The sequence below is a fragment of the Apodemus sylvaticus genome, chromosome 3 (assembly GCF_947179515.1).
Source record: "Apodemus sylvaticus chromosome 3, mApoSyl1.1, whole genome shotgun sequence".
In the NCBI taxonomy this organism is placed as follows: domain Eukaryota; kingdom Metazoa; phylum Chordata; class Mammalia; order Rodentia; family Muridae; genus Apodemus; species Apodemus sylvaticus.
The window spans coordinates 8,356,140-8,373,680 of NC_067474.1; the positions used below are offsets into that span (position 1 = coordinate 8,356,140).

The following is a 17,541-nucleotide window of genomic DNA, read 5'->3' on the forward strand; positions in this document are numbered from 1 at the left end:
GGGATCTTGTTGCACTTTGGTCCCCAGAATCTGCTATGGTAGAAAAGACACGGTGTGTGGTGAACATGGTAGAAGCCAATAGAAGTACTTTACACGAAATGGTCCCTCTGTCCACGTTGGTGACTTTTTAAGACACCCGCACCCTTGGGGCTTCGGTGCAGGTCGTCTTCCCACTGTGAGATGAAGGGCAGCAGGGTGGCTGGTTGCCTGAGGGCTGGGCTGGGTGGCTGCCCGCGCGCCTGCGCCCTCTGCTGCTCCGGTCCTGGCGCTTCTCTGTGCGCGTGTGTCTATCTGGGGAGAAGAGGTTTGGGTGACAGACCAGAGGTTGGGGGAAGAGTTTGCCAGCTCGACTCGCAGTCTCACTCCCTGATTTCTCGGCGGAAGGACCCAAGACCGTCTCAGCAGGCGGCTGGCCCATCTTCCCGCACCACCGCTGCCCTACAGCGGCCGCTCCTCTCCCAGCCCGGCAGATTGGTCGGCAGGCACCCTAGCTAGTGAGTTGCGAAAGCTTGGGCGCCTAGCAGAGCGGCGAGCTGTCCTCGGCGGTTCTGTCCTCCCACGGGCTGCGTGTGTGTGCGTGTGTGTGTGTGTATGTGCGTGTGTGTGCGCGTGTGCGTGCGGGGGGTGTCCCTGGGATTCCGCGTTGGTTCCGAGAGCTCGGGGCGGGGATCCGCGTGTCCATCCCATCCGAGTCTGCGCCGCGATGCGGCTGTTCCCCCAGCTAGGGGCTCCGACGCTGGGATTCCCCAGCTCGGCGTGCAGCCACGGGTGGAGTTCCCCGGGAAGGCGCAGGAGTGAGCGGGCGGAGCCCAAGACCGGGTTTGCAAACCACTGGCAGTCCAGTCCGGAACAATCCTGGGAAATGCGGTGGCCGCCACCCCTCGGTCAGCCCCTCCGCCTCTCTCATCCCTTTTCTTTTCGCAGCAGCAACACAAAAGCTCAGAAGGAAACCCAGCGCAGCGGAACCCCAATGCCTCCCATCTGGTGCACTTCGCCGCGGGGCCCGGAGGAGTATTGGGTTTCCCAAGATTAAGAACGGGGTTTACCGCGGGGGCGCATCTGTGTTAGCGCTCGCTGAATTCAAACCAAGCACTGGATCGCACACCGTGAATTCTTTGGTGTGTGTGTGTGTGTGTGTGTGTGTGTGTTTTACTTCAGGCCTTCGCACACCTCACGTTCTCGGGGTGTGCTTGGCAAATAGCACACCTCCCGGCCGGCGCGCCTGTGCTGAGCCCTTTCAGTGGGCTCCTCGCGCACGCTGTGCCAGCTTGCTGGCGTCTCTTTGTTTGGTTGTGGCTTCAAAGCAAATTGATTTTCGGTTTCGCTCAGCCTTGCGCTCTGGGACTTAACGTGGGCCACAGCCTTGAATGCCCTCGTTACTTGTAATTGAATATAGTTCTTTCCGGCAAGGGGCTATTTTTAGTGTAGAGAATAACCACGCAAGCATGTTGACCGCCCCCTTCCCCCCCCCCCCCCCAGCGCGCTGTCTTTGGCTTTGAATAAGTAGGTGTTTGATGGAGCAGACGCATTCACATCTCGTCGCGTACACGTGCCAGGGGACAAATGTGCACACACATTTCTACACGTAGTTTTCTTTCTACTGCTTAAAAATGTATTTTAAAATTTGAGACCTGGAATGTATTGTGTGCTTGTAAAAGGAAAAAAAAAAACTTTCCTTTGTTCTTCTGGGAATCTTCTATTTTGAGTCACGGAGTAGGAGTACCAGAAGGTTGCTATTAGTTCACTGGAATAAAAGACACTGCCTTTGAGTCAGAGCTGCCAGGTTGATAATTATTAACATATAAAAGCAAACGCACTGTTTAAGGCAAAGGGGCGGGGCGGGGGCAGGCCCGCCGCAGACAATGAGCGAGATTCTTGGCGGACCGCCTGCTGCTCATTGTTCCAGGACTTGAGGCTGCAGTCTCTGCGGGTTCCTCCTGCACGGTTCAGCCCGTGGCTAGCACCTCGGTCCCTCTGGGGTCCACGGGGTTACTTAGCACTAGTCCCCGGACGCCGGGATGCCAGCCCCAAGAGCAGCCAACCTTCTCTGACCATCCAATCTCTGCTTTACAGGTCGGCAGCTTCACGACCCCGTGTGTCACAAGCTTTGCCGTGGGCACCGAACACCCCTGGAACCACAAAGTGGGATGTTGTTCGGACATTTGCGCTAAGTGACCCCACACTGGACCCAGGTCGCTCTAGCTTCTGGCCATCGTCTGAGAGGCGGCGGCGGAGGGGATGAGCACCGGACGCGCTAAGCGCCTACCGCGAGCTATCCCTGGGAGGTGGACACCCAGCAGGGCTCCTCGAAGGACCGCGCGGACCTTTACCTCCCCCGGTACAAGGTGGCGAAAGCTTCTTGTTGAGCCTGGGGTCAGGATGCTCTGGGCACCTCCCTGCTGCTGAGATGTTCTGCTTCCAGGCTCTGCCATCCCCAGCCCGGGTCTCAGGAGGGGACGACTGAGTGAGCCCGGCATCAGCCCTTCGTGCAGGTGGATGAAAAGTGCCGGAGGCCTTGTATGGAATCAGCGATCACATTTTAAGAGCCATGGACGAAGGGACTGCGCAGTCCCGGGCCCAAGAGCAGCTAGAGGAATCTTCCTCGGTAGGAGCTGTCCAAGACAAGTGCGAATCAGAGTCCTTCAGGTCCAAGAGTTTACCGGTCCTGCACAGCGCCTCCTGCCGGCAGAATCCCAGTGCTGGGAATGCAGATGGCAAACTGGCCCTGGGCTGCACTGAATGCCAGGAGACACATCTAGGACGGAACTTGATAGTTCCCAGCCCTTCTGCTCCATCCACCTCGGCGGGCACTACAATGGAACAGATGGACTGTAACCACAGGATAGACCCCAGCAAAACTGTGTCAGTATCTTCCACTTTGGCCACACTTCAGGAGAGAAGGTGTCTCTACATGGTCCTTACGGATTCTCGCTGCTTCCTAGTGTGCATGTGTTTTCTGACTTTCATCCAGGCATTAATGGTCTCTGGGTACCTGAGCAGTGTTATCACCACCATCGAAAGGCGCTATAGCCTGAAGAGCTCTGAGTCAGGGCTGCTGGTCAGCTGCTTTGATATAGGAAACCTGGTGGTGGTGGTGTTCGTCAGCTACTTTGGTGGCCGTGGGCGAAGGCCTCTGTGGCTGGCGGTGGGTGGACTTCTTATCGCCATCGGGGCTGCGCTCTTCGCTTTACCTCACTTTATCTCGCCTCCCTATCAAATCCAAGAGTTGAACGACTCAGCCTCCAACGATGGCCTTTGTCAGAATGGCAACTCCACGGCAGTCTTGGAGCCCCCTCCCTGTCCCAAGGACTCGGGAGGAAATAGTCACTGGATCTACGTGGCTTTATTCGTTTGTGCACAGGTTCTCATTGGAATGGGCTCTACACCAATTTACACCCTGGGGCCAACTTATTTAGATGACAACGTCAAGAAAGACAATGCGTCCTTGTACCTAGGTAAGACTTGTAATTCTCAGGCACGTAGTTGGCTCATAGCACCATTCCTTTTCTTCCCCAAATACAAAGGAACACAATCTTTTGTATTTTCAAATATGATAAGCGTATGGTTCACTCCTTTTGAGTTCTGCTTTTGGTGTGGTATGTTTTCAGTTTGGGATAAAGAGTTGAACTAATTTTCAGACAAATTTCACAGTTGTCTTTTCTCACCCAATACAAAGGCTGAACAATAGGATAGAACAGGGCCTTTTCCTCTTGCTGTCCACCACTGGGAAACCTCTATTTGTCAAGTATATCTTCTAAGCTTTCCTTTCTAGAAATGACCAGAAAAGAGGAGAGCTCACCAGCAGTTTTGAGTCATCATTTTCCGTTATTACCTATTTCACATCCCCAAAAACAGATGATGGGGTAGCCATACCACATACGCTGTGTGGCTTCCATAAATGTATTCTGAACATGTCTGATCACCCAGCACCAACAAAGCCTGAAAAACAGCAGATGAGTAAGTTATGTCTGCCCATGAGGAGGCAGCAGCATGGGCCATGGGTTTATCCAAGGCTGTTTTCATTGGGCTTGGCAGACCGCAGTGACTGGAGTTTGTGAGAGTTCATTACTGTCTTCTGAAGAACACAGGCTCTTGGGTTTTGTTCCTTGACTTTCATTTGAGAGCACAGCAGACAGAGGTGTTTGGGACAAGTTCAGAGTGCCCCTGGGAGGTCAGCCAGGTAGGGAGCGGGATAACTGACTTCCTAGACGTAACTTTGGTGGTTGTCAGCATCTCTCTGCAGTAGTAACTGCTCCTTCAAAAGTGCACTAAAAGATGGATTTGAAGCCTGGAAAGGATCGGTGCAGTTATTCCAGCTAAGTGCTCTGTGCTCTGTTTTGCTGGAGTCACTTAAACCACCTAAAGCCACTGTGTGTGTGTGTGTGTGTGTGTGTGTGTGCGCACATCTGTGTGCACACTACAGGACAACCTTGGGTGTTGCTTCTCCTCTCTCTCTCTCTCTCTCTCTCTCTCTCTCTCTCTCTCTCTCTCTCTCTCTTTCTCTCTCTCTCCCTTCCCTCTTGCCTCTCCCTCCCTCCCTCCCTAAGACTGAGTTTCTGGCTTAGACTTCACCAAGGGGCTCTCTACCTGGCCAGTGTAAAAGTTCTTTTTGTTGTTGTTTAGTAACTTCTTAGCTATGTGTTGATAGGTAGATTCCTCAACGTCTGAATGGGATTTTCCAAGAGAGCGAAGAAGATGGTCAGTGAGGGAGGGCTATACTTTGTCTTCAGTTCACCCACTGCCCTTGGAGAGTTTCTAACTTAACTTTGTTAGTAAATAAACCCACAAGAATTTTTCCTGTGAGTGGAGGAGACTAGTTACCACACCTCCATGTTTTCTAACACCTAATGTGGAAAGCTTAAACAATGGTGACATAAATATCAATATACCTACTTACTACACTTAATCATTCCTCATTTTATCAGCTGTGTATGGTGGCCGACACCTGTAATTCCAGCACTTGGGAGGGTGAGGTGAGAGGATTGCTATGTTTTTAAGGTCACCCTGGGCTACATGGTGAGATACTGTCTCGAACAACAACACAAACTTCACTTTGTCATGCTCACAGGCGTCTCCGTATATGCGCGTATATTTGATGTGGGAAGCTTACTAGCATCTCCCCAGTATGTGTGTGTATGATTGACAGGGAGCACTGAGCTAAGGGTGTAGGCACCACTAGGCCTCAGCATGAGGGCCTCTACTAGAAATCAGGGTATTCTGGGATTGGAATGTAGCTGGGCTGTACAATACTCGTCTCATGGAAGGTGCCCTAGAATTTCTCTCTGGAACTAACAGTAAGTAGATAAACAAACAGAGAAACAAATAAATGCATTTTTTTCCATACTGGTAGATGTACCCACATGGTAAGAAAGTTAAGACCCGTTACCTAATATTGTCAAACAGCTTTCCAAATTCAAATTTCAGTTGCCACCCAAATTCTTTTATAATTACTATGTTAAAATCTGAAAGTCCTCAAAGGTCACTTACTAATATAATTACATTTGGCCATTTGCTATTGTAGCTTTTATAATGCAGAAAATGTCTCAACCTCTGTGTGTGTGTGTGAAAAGACCTTTTGACTTTTTTTGAAATAATTATAGATTGAGGACTACCTTAAGATACATCTTAAAGGAAACCCCAACATAATTATGACTCACATTAAATTAATTTTAGTAATCAAAACAAGATTTTTTTTTCTTAGAAAGAGACTCCCAGTGGAATCTGGGTTGGCCAGGATTCATTAAGTTTGTAGTCTAGGATGGCTTTGAACTTTCAGTCCTTCTGCCTCGACTTCTTGGGTGCTAAGGTAACAGGCACATACTAACACACCTGATCAAAACCTTTAAAATGGGCATTATAGATTCCTTCTGAACGAGTTAAGACTAGGAGACTACTGTTTTCCCAGAATACAAGCAATGTTTACCAGTTAGAGTGTGGGGACGGTAAAACACCTCATGTTATTTCTTCACAAAGCTGACGTCTGTATCATCCTTCTTCTCTTTTCTGACCTTCCTAGTCAATCTTTCCAGCAAACAGCAACAAGTAACCTAATGCCACAGAGCCCCTTAGAAACTGGGGGACAGGAACAGGTACCTGAAGTAATGTGGGTGGGGGTGTAATTGTATGTCTTCATCCTGGCAAAGCTTTACGTTAGCATTCAGGTGGGTCTAACTGAAGAAGAAATGAGGACATAGATTCAACGACGGGACTTCTACTCACTGACATCCCTGACTCCACTGTGAGGATACAGCTTTAGTGTTGGCTTTGAGTATAAAGAAAGCTTTGTCAGTATTAGTAATAAGTTGGGTGGGAAACTAGCCCATGACTTGTAAATGTATCTCAGAGGGGGGTGTATGTGTGTGTGATACTATGTTGGCTCTAGAAGAGTCCCTGGTGGGGCTGGTGGGATGGCTCAGTAGTTAGTGGCGCTTGCCGCCAGGTCTGATGACCTGGGTCTGATTCGTGGGACTCACTCTGTGGAAGGAGAGAAGAGTTACTCCTAAAAGCTGACATCTGACGTCCACACACATGTTGTGTCATATGCATCCTCCCTGACCAAAGTAAAAGGGTGCAGTAAAGGCCTTTAAAAGCTGCTTGTCCCTTGGAAGACATCCATGATTGATGGTGATTGGGATGGGCTGTCTGTCGGTCCAGCAGTGCAGGCGCAGCTCTGCTGCAGCCAGTCAGTCCTGACTCACATCTCAGAAGGTTTGGAGCTGGCCTGAACCACAGACAGAGCAGTAGGGGAGGAGGTCCACGTGCCGCCCGCCCTGCTGCCACTCCCAGCTTCGGTGGGAAGGACAGCAGCGTTCCCTCAGTGTTTGGCAGACTAGGTGATTTCGTGCGCATAAGAGTTCTGTGAATGGCACGGATGAGACTTCATTGTCGAAACAGAACTCAAGATGGTCCTAGACACAGGCAGGAGGGGGAGTAAATGACACTTTACCACGCCATCTGTGTCTTCTCCTTTAATAATCAGACAAAGGAAAGCAATATTGTGCAAGAAATCAAAGGATTGGGTAGGGAATCACTCCCTCATTTCAGCAATGCTATTTCCTAATTACGTTTTATGAGGCCTCGATGTCTTGCCATTAGAAGGTTCTGTTTGTCAACTTTGGATGACTGTCTCTCTTTAATGTACTTCACGAAGGATGCTTATGGCTTGTGCAGGCCACACAAGCTCTTTAAGTGTGAGAGGTTTGTGGTGGCCCCATTTCAACACTCTGCCATATATATGCATACATACGCATGTGTATGTGTGTGTGTATACATATATATGTATATGTATATATAGAGAGAGACACTACACTGAGCAAAGGACATTTTGATAGTGACAAAAGTCAACAGACTTATTTCCCTGGTCCCCAGCAGCTTGCAGCAACCTGGGATCTAGGAAGGAGCAAGGCTGAGAGTTTACTTCCTAGGTGTGTCCTCATCCCCACAAAGCAAGAGGAGGTGCATGGATGCCCCTGTATGTCTTGAGGCAGAGGAAACAGGGGCAGGAGTCAAGAAGGGAAGCATCAGAGTAGGAGTTTATTTTCCCTGAAGACTTGAGTCGTTCTAAAATTCGGCTTTAAATTCGTGTGTCCTCTTTACAATGTGTTTATCTTTGTAAGCCATCTAAAATCCTTTTGGAAGTAGGCTTTGTGTAAAGCTTGAGTAAGTGGAAAGCGTAATCCCCAGCAACCGTGAGCGCGCGAGAGAATGAATATTAGGGAATTTCAGGAAACAAATCCAGGCTCCTGGAGAAGATCCACTGAACAGAGTGGGGCAGTCAGGGCAGGGGCAGGGAAGAGCTCCGCGGGACGCTGTGCAAAAGCTCCCAGACACCAGGGACAGCTAATCTGTGTTAGATCACGTGTGTTTTCTGCATGTCTATCTGGACTTGTCTGCTGTGCTGCTGTGTTCGTTGGTTTGGACCTTCTCAGACTCGGAGGCTGAGAAGCAAATGACTTCCGGGTCCAGCTGAAGAGCATGAGTTTCGGTTCTCAGGGGAGAAGTCTGCGGTTGGGCGAGTGCTGATTTTTTTTTCAGCCCACCTGCTGGTAAAGAGAGCATTCTTTTTAGATTCGGTATTTCTTGCTCTTTCAAATCATGGAGCTTTTAAGTTGCTATTTTCACAAGTATGTTCCTAAACACATAAACACATAAGCACCACCTGCTCGGCTCACATACTGCTGCTTGTATGTCAGAAGCTGGGCAAGCGGCGCTCCCCCTCCCCACACCCAGGCTAGCGCGCATGCGCAGTCGCTTTTCCCTCTGTGGGAGGGATTCGCCCTGTGAAAAGCCCGCCGAGCTGCGCAGCTGCAGACGGGAAACACCAACACACCCACAACTCCTTTCTGCTGCTTTTCTGTCTTTTGCTTGTTTTAATTTTCTTGAGGCTAAGGTTGGCCTTAAACTCCTGATGCTCCTGCCACACCTCCCAAGTGCTGGATTACAGATATTCTTTGTCTGTCTGGGCTGCTTGTTTCTTTGTTGGTAATCTAGGAACTGTAACAGTACATTGAGGCTGTGGGGCAGACACATGTGAGATCTGTTATTGCACAAGGTTTTGGACAAGGGACAGACAGAATGGGGTGATCAGACGGTAAAAACCTCTACAGGAGCCTAGAGTTGGAAATCACTGTCTACCATCAAGAGAGAAGCTAAACGAAATGTTTTGCAAACAGACAATGAGATATCATTCAAGCATAAAAGGAAGGGAATTCAGACACCTAGCGTGACATTGATAGCCTCAGAGACTTTAGGAGTGAAATTAGCCATTCCCCTTTAAAAGCCCCAACCTATATGATTCAATTTATACACTGTCTAAGGTACTTAATTTCTAAAAGCAGGATGACGTGATATATGGATTATAAACCTGAATGTCTTTTCAAAAGTCATTATTGTCGTTTGCATAGAAATTCTGAAGACTCCAAGTCCTGGGAGGTTAGAATCACCGGGGAGTGTGTGAAACTTCCTCACAAGCTTCGGTTAGTGGGTGTCTCTAGCTCAACTCCGAGGATCATTTTTTGAAGTGTGTTTGGAAGTTTTGCATTCCTTCTGAGAGTAATTTTAAAAGAGGAGGAAGAAGAGAAAAAAGGAGGAGGAGGAGGAGGAGGAGGAGGAGCGGTTTGTAGAAGGAGGACAAGTAGAGTAGGTATTTTACGGAGAGAGCAGGAGAGGCATCCTGAGGGCCTAGGGCTGTTCCAGTGGGTTTTTCTGGGACCGTGAGGCTGATGTCAGTAGGTGCTGCTGTGTCTCTTGCTCCTGCAGTTGTAGCTTGTGCTGGGAGCATGTGTTTTCAGTTTATCATTGCCAGAAAGAAAAAAAAAACAGGTAGGGGATTCCACAGTCAAAAATACAGGGATTCCACAGCTGCCTGGCACAGGTAATTCTGCAACTATCAAGAATTACCAGTTCTGAAATTCTTTTCCCAGGGAAAACTATAAGGGCTTTAGCTCATTCCAAACCAGTGGTTTTCAAATGAGGTGACGTCACCTGTCTTCTAGGGACATGTGACAATTTTGGGAGTCACTTTTGATTGTCAAAACATGGAGAAAGCATGTTTAGACCACAGACAGATGCTGCTAAATATGCTACAATGCCCCAGAGGGACTTGCATTAATGAATTAGCCAGCAGAGAATTGTCAGTAGTGATACATCTTTTTCTAAAAACGTTTCAGGTTATCTATGATTTCCTGGGTTCCTTGGACTTCTGTATCATAGCCACAAAACCGGTTATAGACTCAACAAAGGATGAACTTGCTGACTGAAAAGCATCAAGAAGAGCATGTAAACAGAAAAGTCTTCTAGCAAGGGAGAGAGGAGGCAGAAATTATTCACCTTATTCACTGTTACATGTAGGCCTGTCTGTATTGTGCAGAGAGGCAGTGTTGAAGGATTCAGGGTTACTTCTGAATGAAGGATTTAGCAGGATGATGAGGCTTAAAGGGGGTAATATAGGGGGTTAGGTGAGTGTGGCTAGGCGGTGTGGGGAAGGTGTCCAGGCGGGCCCTTGCCTGGGCACCTCTGCCCCTGAGGGACCACACACACACAGACATGGTATAGAATAGAGTTTATTCAGAGTAGGGGATGGGAGTTAGTGGTAGAGAGAGAGAGGTAGAGAGAGAGAGAGAGAGAGAGAGAGAGAGAGAGAGAGAGAGTGAGAGAGAGTGGAGGCCGGCCATGACCACGTGGGGGGGCGGGAAGAGCCCCAGGGGCAGAGAGGTGAGAGTATGTGGGAGAGCGGTGAGCAAAGAGAGAGAGGAGTGGCAAGTAGCCTGTCTTATAGTGGGCCAGATCTCTGGGGCGGGGCATACCTGGCCATTGCCAGGTAGGTGTGGGGTGGAGCTTAGACAAAACCCCAACAAGTGTGCTATAGTGGGCTATTTTAAAATATTATATTATTATTTTATTTATTCTTGGAGAATTTCATACAATATTTTTTTTGCCACAGTCTTTTCCATCTTCCTGCTCCTCCCAGACCTTCCTCTCTTCCCTCTCTACACAACTTCATGGTCTTTCTCTCTTAAAAATAAAACAAAACAAAAAGAAAAACTCAGGTAAAAGCTCTGGGCTGTATTTGGTAGCATATGATGTGATTAGGGGTCTTGCCTTCCCCCCCACTATACGGTGACTCTGTTTAAGTTCATTTTATACATGTATGCATTTTAGGAAGCTCCTATAATTCCATATGGCTCTTTAGAAGGACTTTAGCATTAGTTATCCCTCTCCGTATTTCCTCCCCTACCCTATCCCCCAGCCCCAGACCCTTCAATTCCTCTATTCTAGCTCCCCCTTTATTTCTTTATAACACTATATTCTATTTTCCCTTTCTTGGAAGATCCCCTCCTCCCCCAGTCCCTTACTCTGCCTAACCTCTGTGGGTATTCTGAATGAAGCACACAAATCTAAAGCACAAAACTTTTAAAAAACTAAAAGCTTTTGTTGTCATCTCCTTCTCCTTACTATTTACTATTGGTATTATTATTGTTGTTATTATTATTATAGGCAAGGTCTCTATCTCACTTCATATCCCTGGCTGGCATGTAGAACAGGCTGGCTTCCAACAAGGACATTGTGTACTGCCTGATGTGGGTGCTGGGAACTGAACTCAGGGCCTGTGCAAGAGCAATATGAGCTTTTAACTGCTGAGCTATCTCTCCAGTCCCTGTAGTAGATTATAGTTAGTGGATGCAAAAAAATGGAAGTTTCCATGATTTCTATGGTGACTTTAGACTTTCTGGAACATCTTCTTGGAGTAGAGAATATTGTCATGTTGGTGTGTGTGTGTGTGTGTGTGTGTTTGTGTGTGTGGTGTGTTTGTAACTGTTTAATAAAGAAAGGTGGGGGGAAGCATCCACCATTTCCAAGCTCTCTTTTAGGGTTGGTGACTTCAATTAAAACATCAGGCAAGGAATCCTGCAAAACCATAAAGCAACTAATCAGTACTTAAAGAGAATTCACAAAAAAAAAGAGAATTCACCCCTGAATGGTTGGACCCTCAGAGATGTAGAATGGATGGATCTAATGAGGAGTGTTATTTAAAATAACTGAATGCTTAGTTTATGGAAAGACAAAATAAAACAACAAGACCTTAGATGAGCAACAACAACAACAGAATAATTGTGATGCAGTCTCCAATGTTTAGCAAGGGCTGTTTTCACTGTTGACCTTTCCGGTGTTTAAAACATGTCGCCATTGCGCATGTGTAACCAGTACATTTTATTTATAAAAGAGCTCTGGATCTTTTACCCAAACCAGAGCTCATTTAGTAGTCGAAGAAATCAAGGCTAACTCATGTGTTCAAAGTCACCCCCAAACTGTCAGAATTGAGATGTCACATGAAGCTGCAGGGCTGTGACCTCTGACCTGAGAGAGGAGCCATGAGCATCAGATGACTGGCTTTTCAACATTCGCAAGGGAGGGAGCTAAAATAGTTTTGTTTGCCCTTAGCCCTTAAATTCTCTAGTGCCTTCAAGCCAAACCAAACCATACCAGACCAAGCCAAAATACCCGAAACATTTAGTTTACAATCCCCCTCCTCGCCCCCATCCCCACCTCGCGGAACCCCAGACTCTGGTCTGAAGGACTCTGAGGCAGCCTGCTTTTCCTTGAGCGGTCAAATACACTTTGAGTAGTTTTCGAGGCACGAGGCTTGAGCTGCAACACAGTTGCCGAGTGACAGCTGTCCTCTGGGACTCAGATATTCATTCCTTTTGGCTCTTTTTCCAGCAGCTGTGTATCACCTGATGGTATATTCAGACCGTTTCCCCTCCTGGGAGTTGTGATTCCTTGTGAAACTCTCACCCTGCAAAACCACTAATCCCTGTTACCAAATATAACTTTGAAAGGCAGGTGCAGGTTATTCTCTCTGAAAAGTAAAGAGCTTGCCCATGTACTTAATATATTATAGCAGGATGGAATCAGACAATCGGCGAGGCTTGAAATAGAGTGGTACTGGCCCTGGTGCTCCTGGGTCAGAGACCTTTTAGCTGTGACGCTTCGGTGATGATAGCAGTAGACTTGAGTTTTATTAGGTATTTTCTTGTTTTTCCAAACTTGAATTTTGATGAAGGTCAGAGATGTTTTAAGATGTCTTTATTTGAGTAAGAAAAGCAGAGGAGCTTCAGTGCACAAGATTGGGTGGAATGAATCCCAGATCTTGAACGTCCTGCTTGTTAACCAATTTATAATCAATTTTGTATATAGACAGAGCAAGAATCTGGATCTGAAAGTGTCTTTTTATTATTAATTAGATTTTATTATTAATAAGATTTCTAGGCAAATATCTTCTGCCTAGAAATATACTTATACCGCATATGTTTAATTTTTCCTGTGTCCTAATTTGAACCGCATTTTAACAGCTTCCCTTGTGATGGAAGAGGACAGCAACTTTTAATCAGATGTAAAAATTTTTAGAGAGACATCTGATAAATTATCTATGGGAAAGTCTAAAGTTAAAAAAAAAAGAAAAACAAAAAGAAAAGTCTTAGAATAATGGCTCTGAAACTTTTTTCCTCTAGCATTCTTTTTTCCTATCTTGCAAAACATTCAGAGAGAAATGCATTTTGAGGCCTTTAATTATGACTCGGAAGAGCAGCAGCAGCTAAACACAAGGTTTGATAGTGACAGGACTGTGGGGAGAGCTCAGTAGGTGCAGGGCTTACCTTGCAAGCATGAGTGCAGCCCAGAGCCTCGCTTACAAAAAAAAAAAAAAGACAGTAGCACGAGGACAGCCACTGAGGCAGAGACATGTCTTCATTCCTGCATCCTGTGGGCCAGAAACCTCAGCTTAAGTGGTGTGTTCCAGGCCAACAAGAGACGTGGGAAATAACACCTGAGCTGAGTCTCTGGTCTGCATGTGCACACGGGTGCACATAAAAACCCAGATAGCACTTTCCTGAGTCGCTGGGCTCAGGGTTTTGTGTATAGAATGTCCTTTCCTGGTAGCCTTAGAGTGAGAGAGAGGCCCTCAGGACCCCTACAAGGATTCTGGTAGGACATACACGCACACACACACACACACACACACACACACACATATTTCTGTGAGGCTCACTGCACCATGGGAATAGTTTATTTAGGACGTGACCTTTGTTGGTCATTCAGTTCAGTAGCCATGGTCCGCTATGCATAGGTGGCTGGCTGGTAATTTGACAGAACCTCAACTATACTCAGTTCCGTGACTGACAAAATTATGCAATCTTTCGACAGTTTGGTTTTTTTCTCCATTACCTTATAATCTAATCTGTGGTTTTGTAAGGTCTGAGTGGGGACAGTGTGAAGTACTGCATGTCGCTTCTAAAATTAACCCTGGGATGGGTTCCTGATCTGGGAGGAATTTGCAGTCTAGTCTGATTATTTGCTTGGCAGCATTAACTGGATGATTGAAGTGATTGTCGGCTGTGTGGACTCCGACACATTGGGTTTCATGACACATTGGGTTTCAGTTTGGACATTTGGAAGTGGGTAGAACTGAATTAGAGGCAGAACTCTATTCTCCATTTATTCCACACCCACTGTGCTATAGATCCCAGTGAGGTAGATGTAACTTGTCTCTTGTGTTTGGTGTGACTTGGCTGACTGGGTTCGAATCAAGGTCAGCTCTGTCCTGGCCAGGTCAGATGCTGTGCATTGGTGTTGACTGAACCTGTTGTGTTTTGGACTGGCCCTGGAACAGAAGAGACAGAGTGAGAGGTTTCTGTCCATCAAGGTACTTTTCGAAGGGCAGGTATCTATCACACCACCCCTAGAGATGCCTGTGTTAGGGGTGATTGCTGATATCGTTTCTATAAAGTAAAGACTGATTATAAATAGCTTCCTAAGGAGGGATGTTCTTGCTATGAGCTTCTGGTAATTATGATGTGAGCTGTTGCCTGTAATCAAGTTTAATTGCTAAGGATCACAGGGAGGCATTCCCAAATACAAAGACTCGCAGGCTGTTCTTACTCCTTTTCTATCTTATACCGCATTTAAATATCGATGCTTGGGTCTCCTGTCAGCGTTCGTGGTTTCTGGGAGGGGCCTTTGATCTCACCGAGGTCCACTGGATGGTACATTAACTCAGGAGCCTTGTCTTAAGTGGGAAGGTAGGACAGACAATACAAGTGGCAGACAGGGCCCTGGGGACAGACATACAACTCCTGGTCTCACTGCCCTTCCAAGGCACGTGTCTGTGCGTAAGCATGTGGGTGTCTGAGAGCTGAGGGAGTAGAGACAAAGGAACCCCCCCCAAAAAAAACCAAACAGCAGCAACAGCAACAACAAAACCAATAAACAAAACAAAACAAAAACACAAACCAGAGGCCTATGGAATGCTTCTTGGGTGCTTCAAACCATCTTTCTCCAGGATCAATTTATAGCTTATGGATGACCGTCACGTCCTCTTGTGCCTCCCCTGTCTAGTGTTACTGAGTTTACCATGTCGTGGTGCTCCATTCAGAGTTGGCATGAATCGGCATCAAGGGACTCTGGGCCGAATTACTTGATTTTTCTGCTTAAGTCCTCTCCTCAAGTATGCTGAAAATGTTGAGAGTGCTATCGAGATGATGTTCATTGGTGACCCAGATGATCTGCTCTGGGGTAACCCCTGGTCATCCCGCCACACACACAACTCCAGAGACATTTTCTGTTTTCTTTCCTGGTACAGATGCCACCATCTTCTGTCCTGCACACACCTGACTGCAACGACCCCTTTCAGCAGTCTCCCGGGCTGTCTTGCTAGTCTTCCTACCATGAATTTTCTGTCCGATGCATCTCCCCTATGCTCACTGCCCGGGGCTTCAGTTCCTGCCCTCAGCTGGGTACCTGTGGATTCCAGAAGACGCTTCCCTCAGATCTCACTAGTGACTTTTCCAGACTGCTGACTTTAGTCTCTATTGCCATCACCTATAGCTAGGTCAGTACACTGTGTGTGACCTCTTCAAGCTCTCTGAGATTCACTGGGTCTAGGACACTGGCATTCACTTGCCTGGTCTGGATTTCAGATAGGAAAAGCACATGCAGGTGCTTCAACATGGGCAGCTATGGTCCTCAGTCAGGGTTGTCTTGGGCCGGTGACCGGTGAATTCACTGGACCCGGCAGAGCAGGTACAAACGAGGTGTGTGATCCTGGGTGTGTACACCTTGTGAGTCAGTTCTCCACTGCACTGTTCTGGCCTTGTCCCTCAGCTTAGAGATGGCCCTGCTCTTCTCCAGGAGGTAGGAAAGAAGAGCCAGGCTCACCCATCCTGCTGCAAAGATAAAACTCAAACCCAGATCCAAGACTGTACTGCATTCCCCCTGCACCCAGCCTGGGCCAGTGGCTGTTATCTTAGACCATGGAAGATAACATAATAATAATAATCAACTCGTACTATACTGATGATAGCATAATTACACTGTCATCTGGTGAGCAGCCCTGGGGAAGCAGGGCTTCTCAGCATTCTGACCAGGCTGGTTTTATACGACTCAGGTGATTCTATGTTTTTTTCACATTGTGTTTGGAAAAGTTGCCCACGTTTGGCTAGCTTGTTTGTCTTTCTTCACATTTTAAAGTTTACATGCAAGATCTGGGCACAGTGCCACATGCCTTTGCTTCTCAGGAAGTTGAGGCAGGAAGTTCTCGAGGGCAAGGTCTGGGGTTTATAGCAAGGTACCATCTCAGAAAAACAAAGAAAAAAAAAAAACAAAAATTCTGTAGCAAACACTGCCATACTGACTTTGGTAGATGATGTTTTAAGTTAAAGAGATTTAAATGTTCCATTTCTCTTTGGTATTGATATGCTTTCAGACACTTTTAAATGATAAATTGTTAACCCACCTAAATTACTAAACCGTATATGGTGATTACGGCATGTTTTCTTTAAACACTTAGTTTTAGGGCATGCTTGCTCGTTTTTGAACTTCTACACATTTACCTTGTTTTGAGAGAAACTGATAGGCAAAAATGAAAACTGAGGACACATATTTTCAGTTAGAAAAATGAACTTCTTATAAACATACATAAATAACATAACCATAAATAACTATGCATGGAAGGTGAGTTAGGTTCTTTGCTGTAGCGTGGATTCCTTTAGCTAACACAACTCACAATCATACTCTGTGTACAGCTTCTAGGGGTGTGTCCATTCAGTAAACTGTGTGTTCGATCTAGGGCCTTATTTCTTGGCAATCACAAAATCTTGTAATGACTGGCTCTTTCATTTTTGAGTTTCCTCCTTTTCTTCATCGTCTGGGGTTTTAATTTGAGGGCTGTTAATCCTTATCTCAATGCCACAGTGTAGTCTTACTGCTGACTCTGAGGGCTCCCACGGCGATCTCCTGTACCTCCTCGGGCATTATTGATTGATTATACCCTTTGCTTTAATTTTACTCCTACTGATTTAGAGTCTTCTGAGTATTCAGATGTGAGCTAATCTGAATTACTGTCATAGCACATCCTAGGAGGCCACTGCCAACTGCTCTCTTAGGTGACTGTCTGCCAATGTAGTTACTCAATAAAAACCTCATTTCCCCCTAAAATGGCTAAATACGTTATTGTCAACATGACCATCCAATCTTTTGTCTTTAATGTGCTATCCTTTGGTTGGAAATTTTCATTACATATACATTTTAGAGTCGATACCATTAAAAAACTAATTAGTTTCTTTAAAAAATTAATTGGCCAGGTGGTGGTGGCACACGCCTTTAATCCCAGCACTTGGAGGGTAAGGCAGGCTGCAGGCCATAGGTGGATCTCTCAGTTCAAGACCAGACTGGTTTACCGAGTGAGTTCCAGGACAGTCAGAGCAACACGGAGAAACCAACCTTGTCTGGAAAAACCAAAACAGACCGAGTTGGCAGTAGCTATTGGGCTTAGCCATGATTTGTACTTATGAACACTTTGTGCATGCTGTTTCGACTAGCTGTGCTTTCTCCACATAGAGAACAGTCATGCCAAAGGCTCAGGTCACCGAGCATCTCTTCTCTCTAATGGACAAATTTTTGATCTTACTGTTGTTAAAATCAAAGAATTGAAATATTTTTTAAGATGGGGCCTTGCCTGCTTTATGAGTCAGGCTGGCTGGCTTGCTG

General features: G+C 46.6%; 1 protein-coding gene across 5 annotated transcripts in view; it reads left to right on the forward strand.

Annotated features, from left to right (window-relative positions):
• Positions 1-265: 265 nt before the first annotated feature.
• Positions 266-17,541, forward strand: part of Slco5a1 (solute carrier organic anion transporter family member 5A1) — a 125,615-nt gene continuing 108,339 nt past the window's right edge. For 3 of the 5 annotated variants that reach the window (XM_052175951.1, XM_052175953.1, XM_052175954.1), the window contains exons 1-2: positions 266-494; positions 2,074-3,455. In XM_052175951.1, coding sequence (XP_052031911.1) covers positions 2,549-3,455 — 907 coding nt within the window. In that variant the 5' untranslated portion in view covers positions 266-494; positions 2,074-2,548. The remainder of the gene's footprint in view (positions 495-2,073; positions 3,456-17,541) is intronic. The other 2 variants (XM_052175950.1, XM_052175952.1) reach the window with 1 other exon arrangement.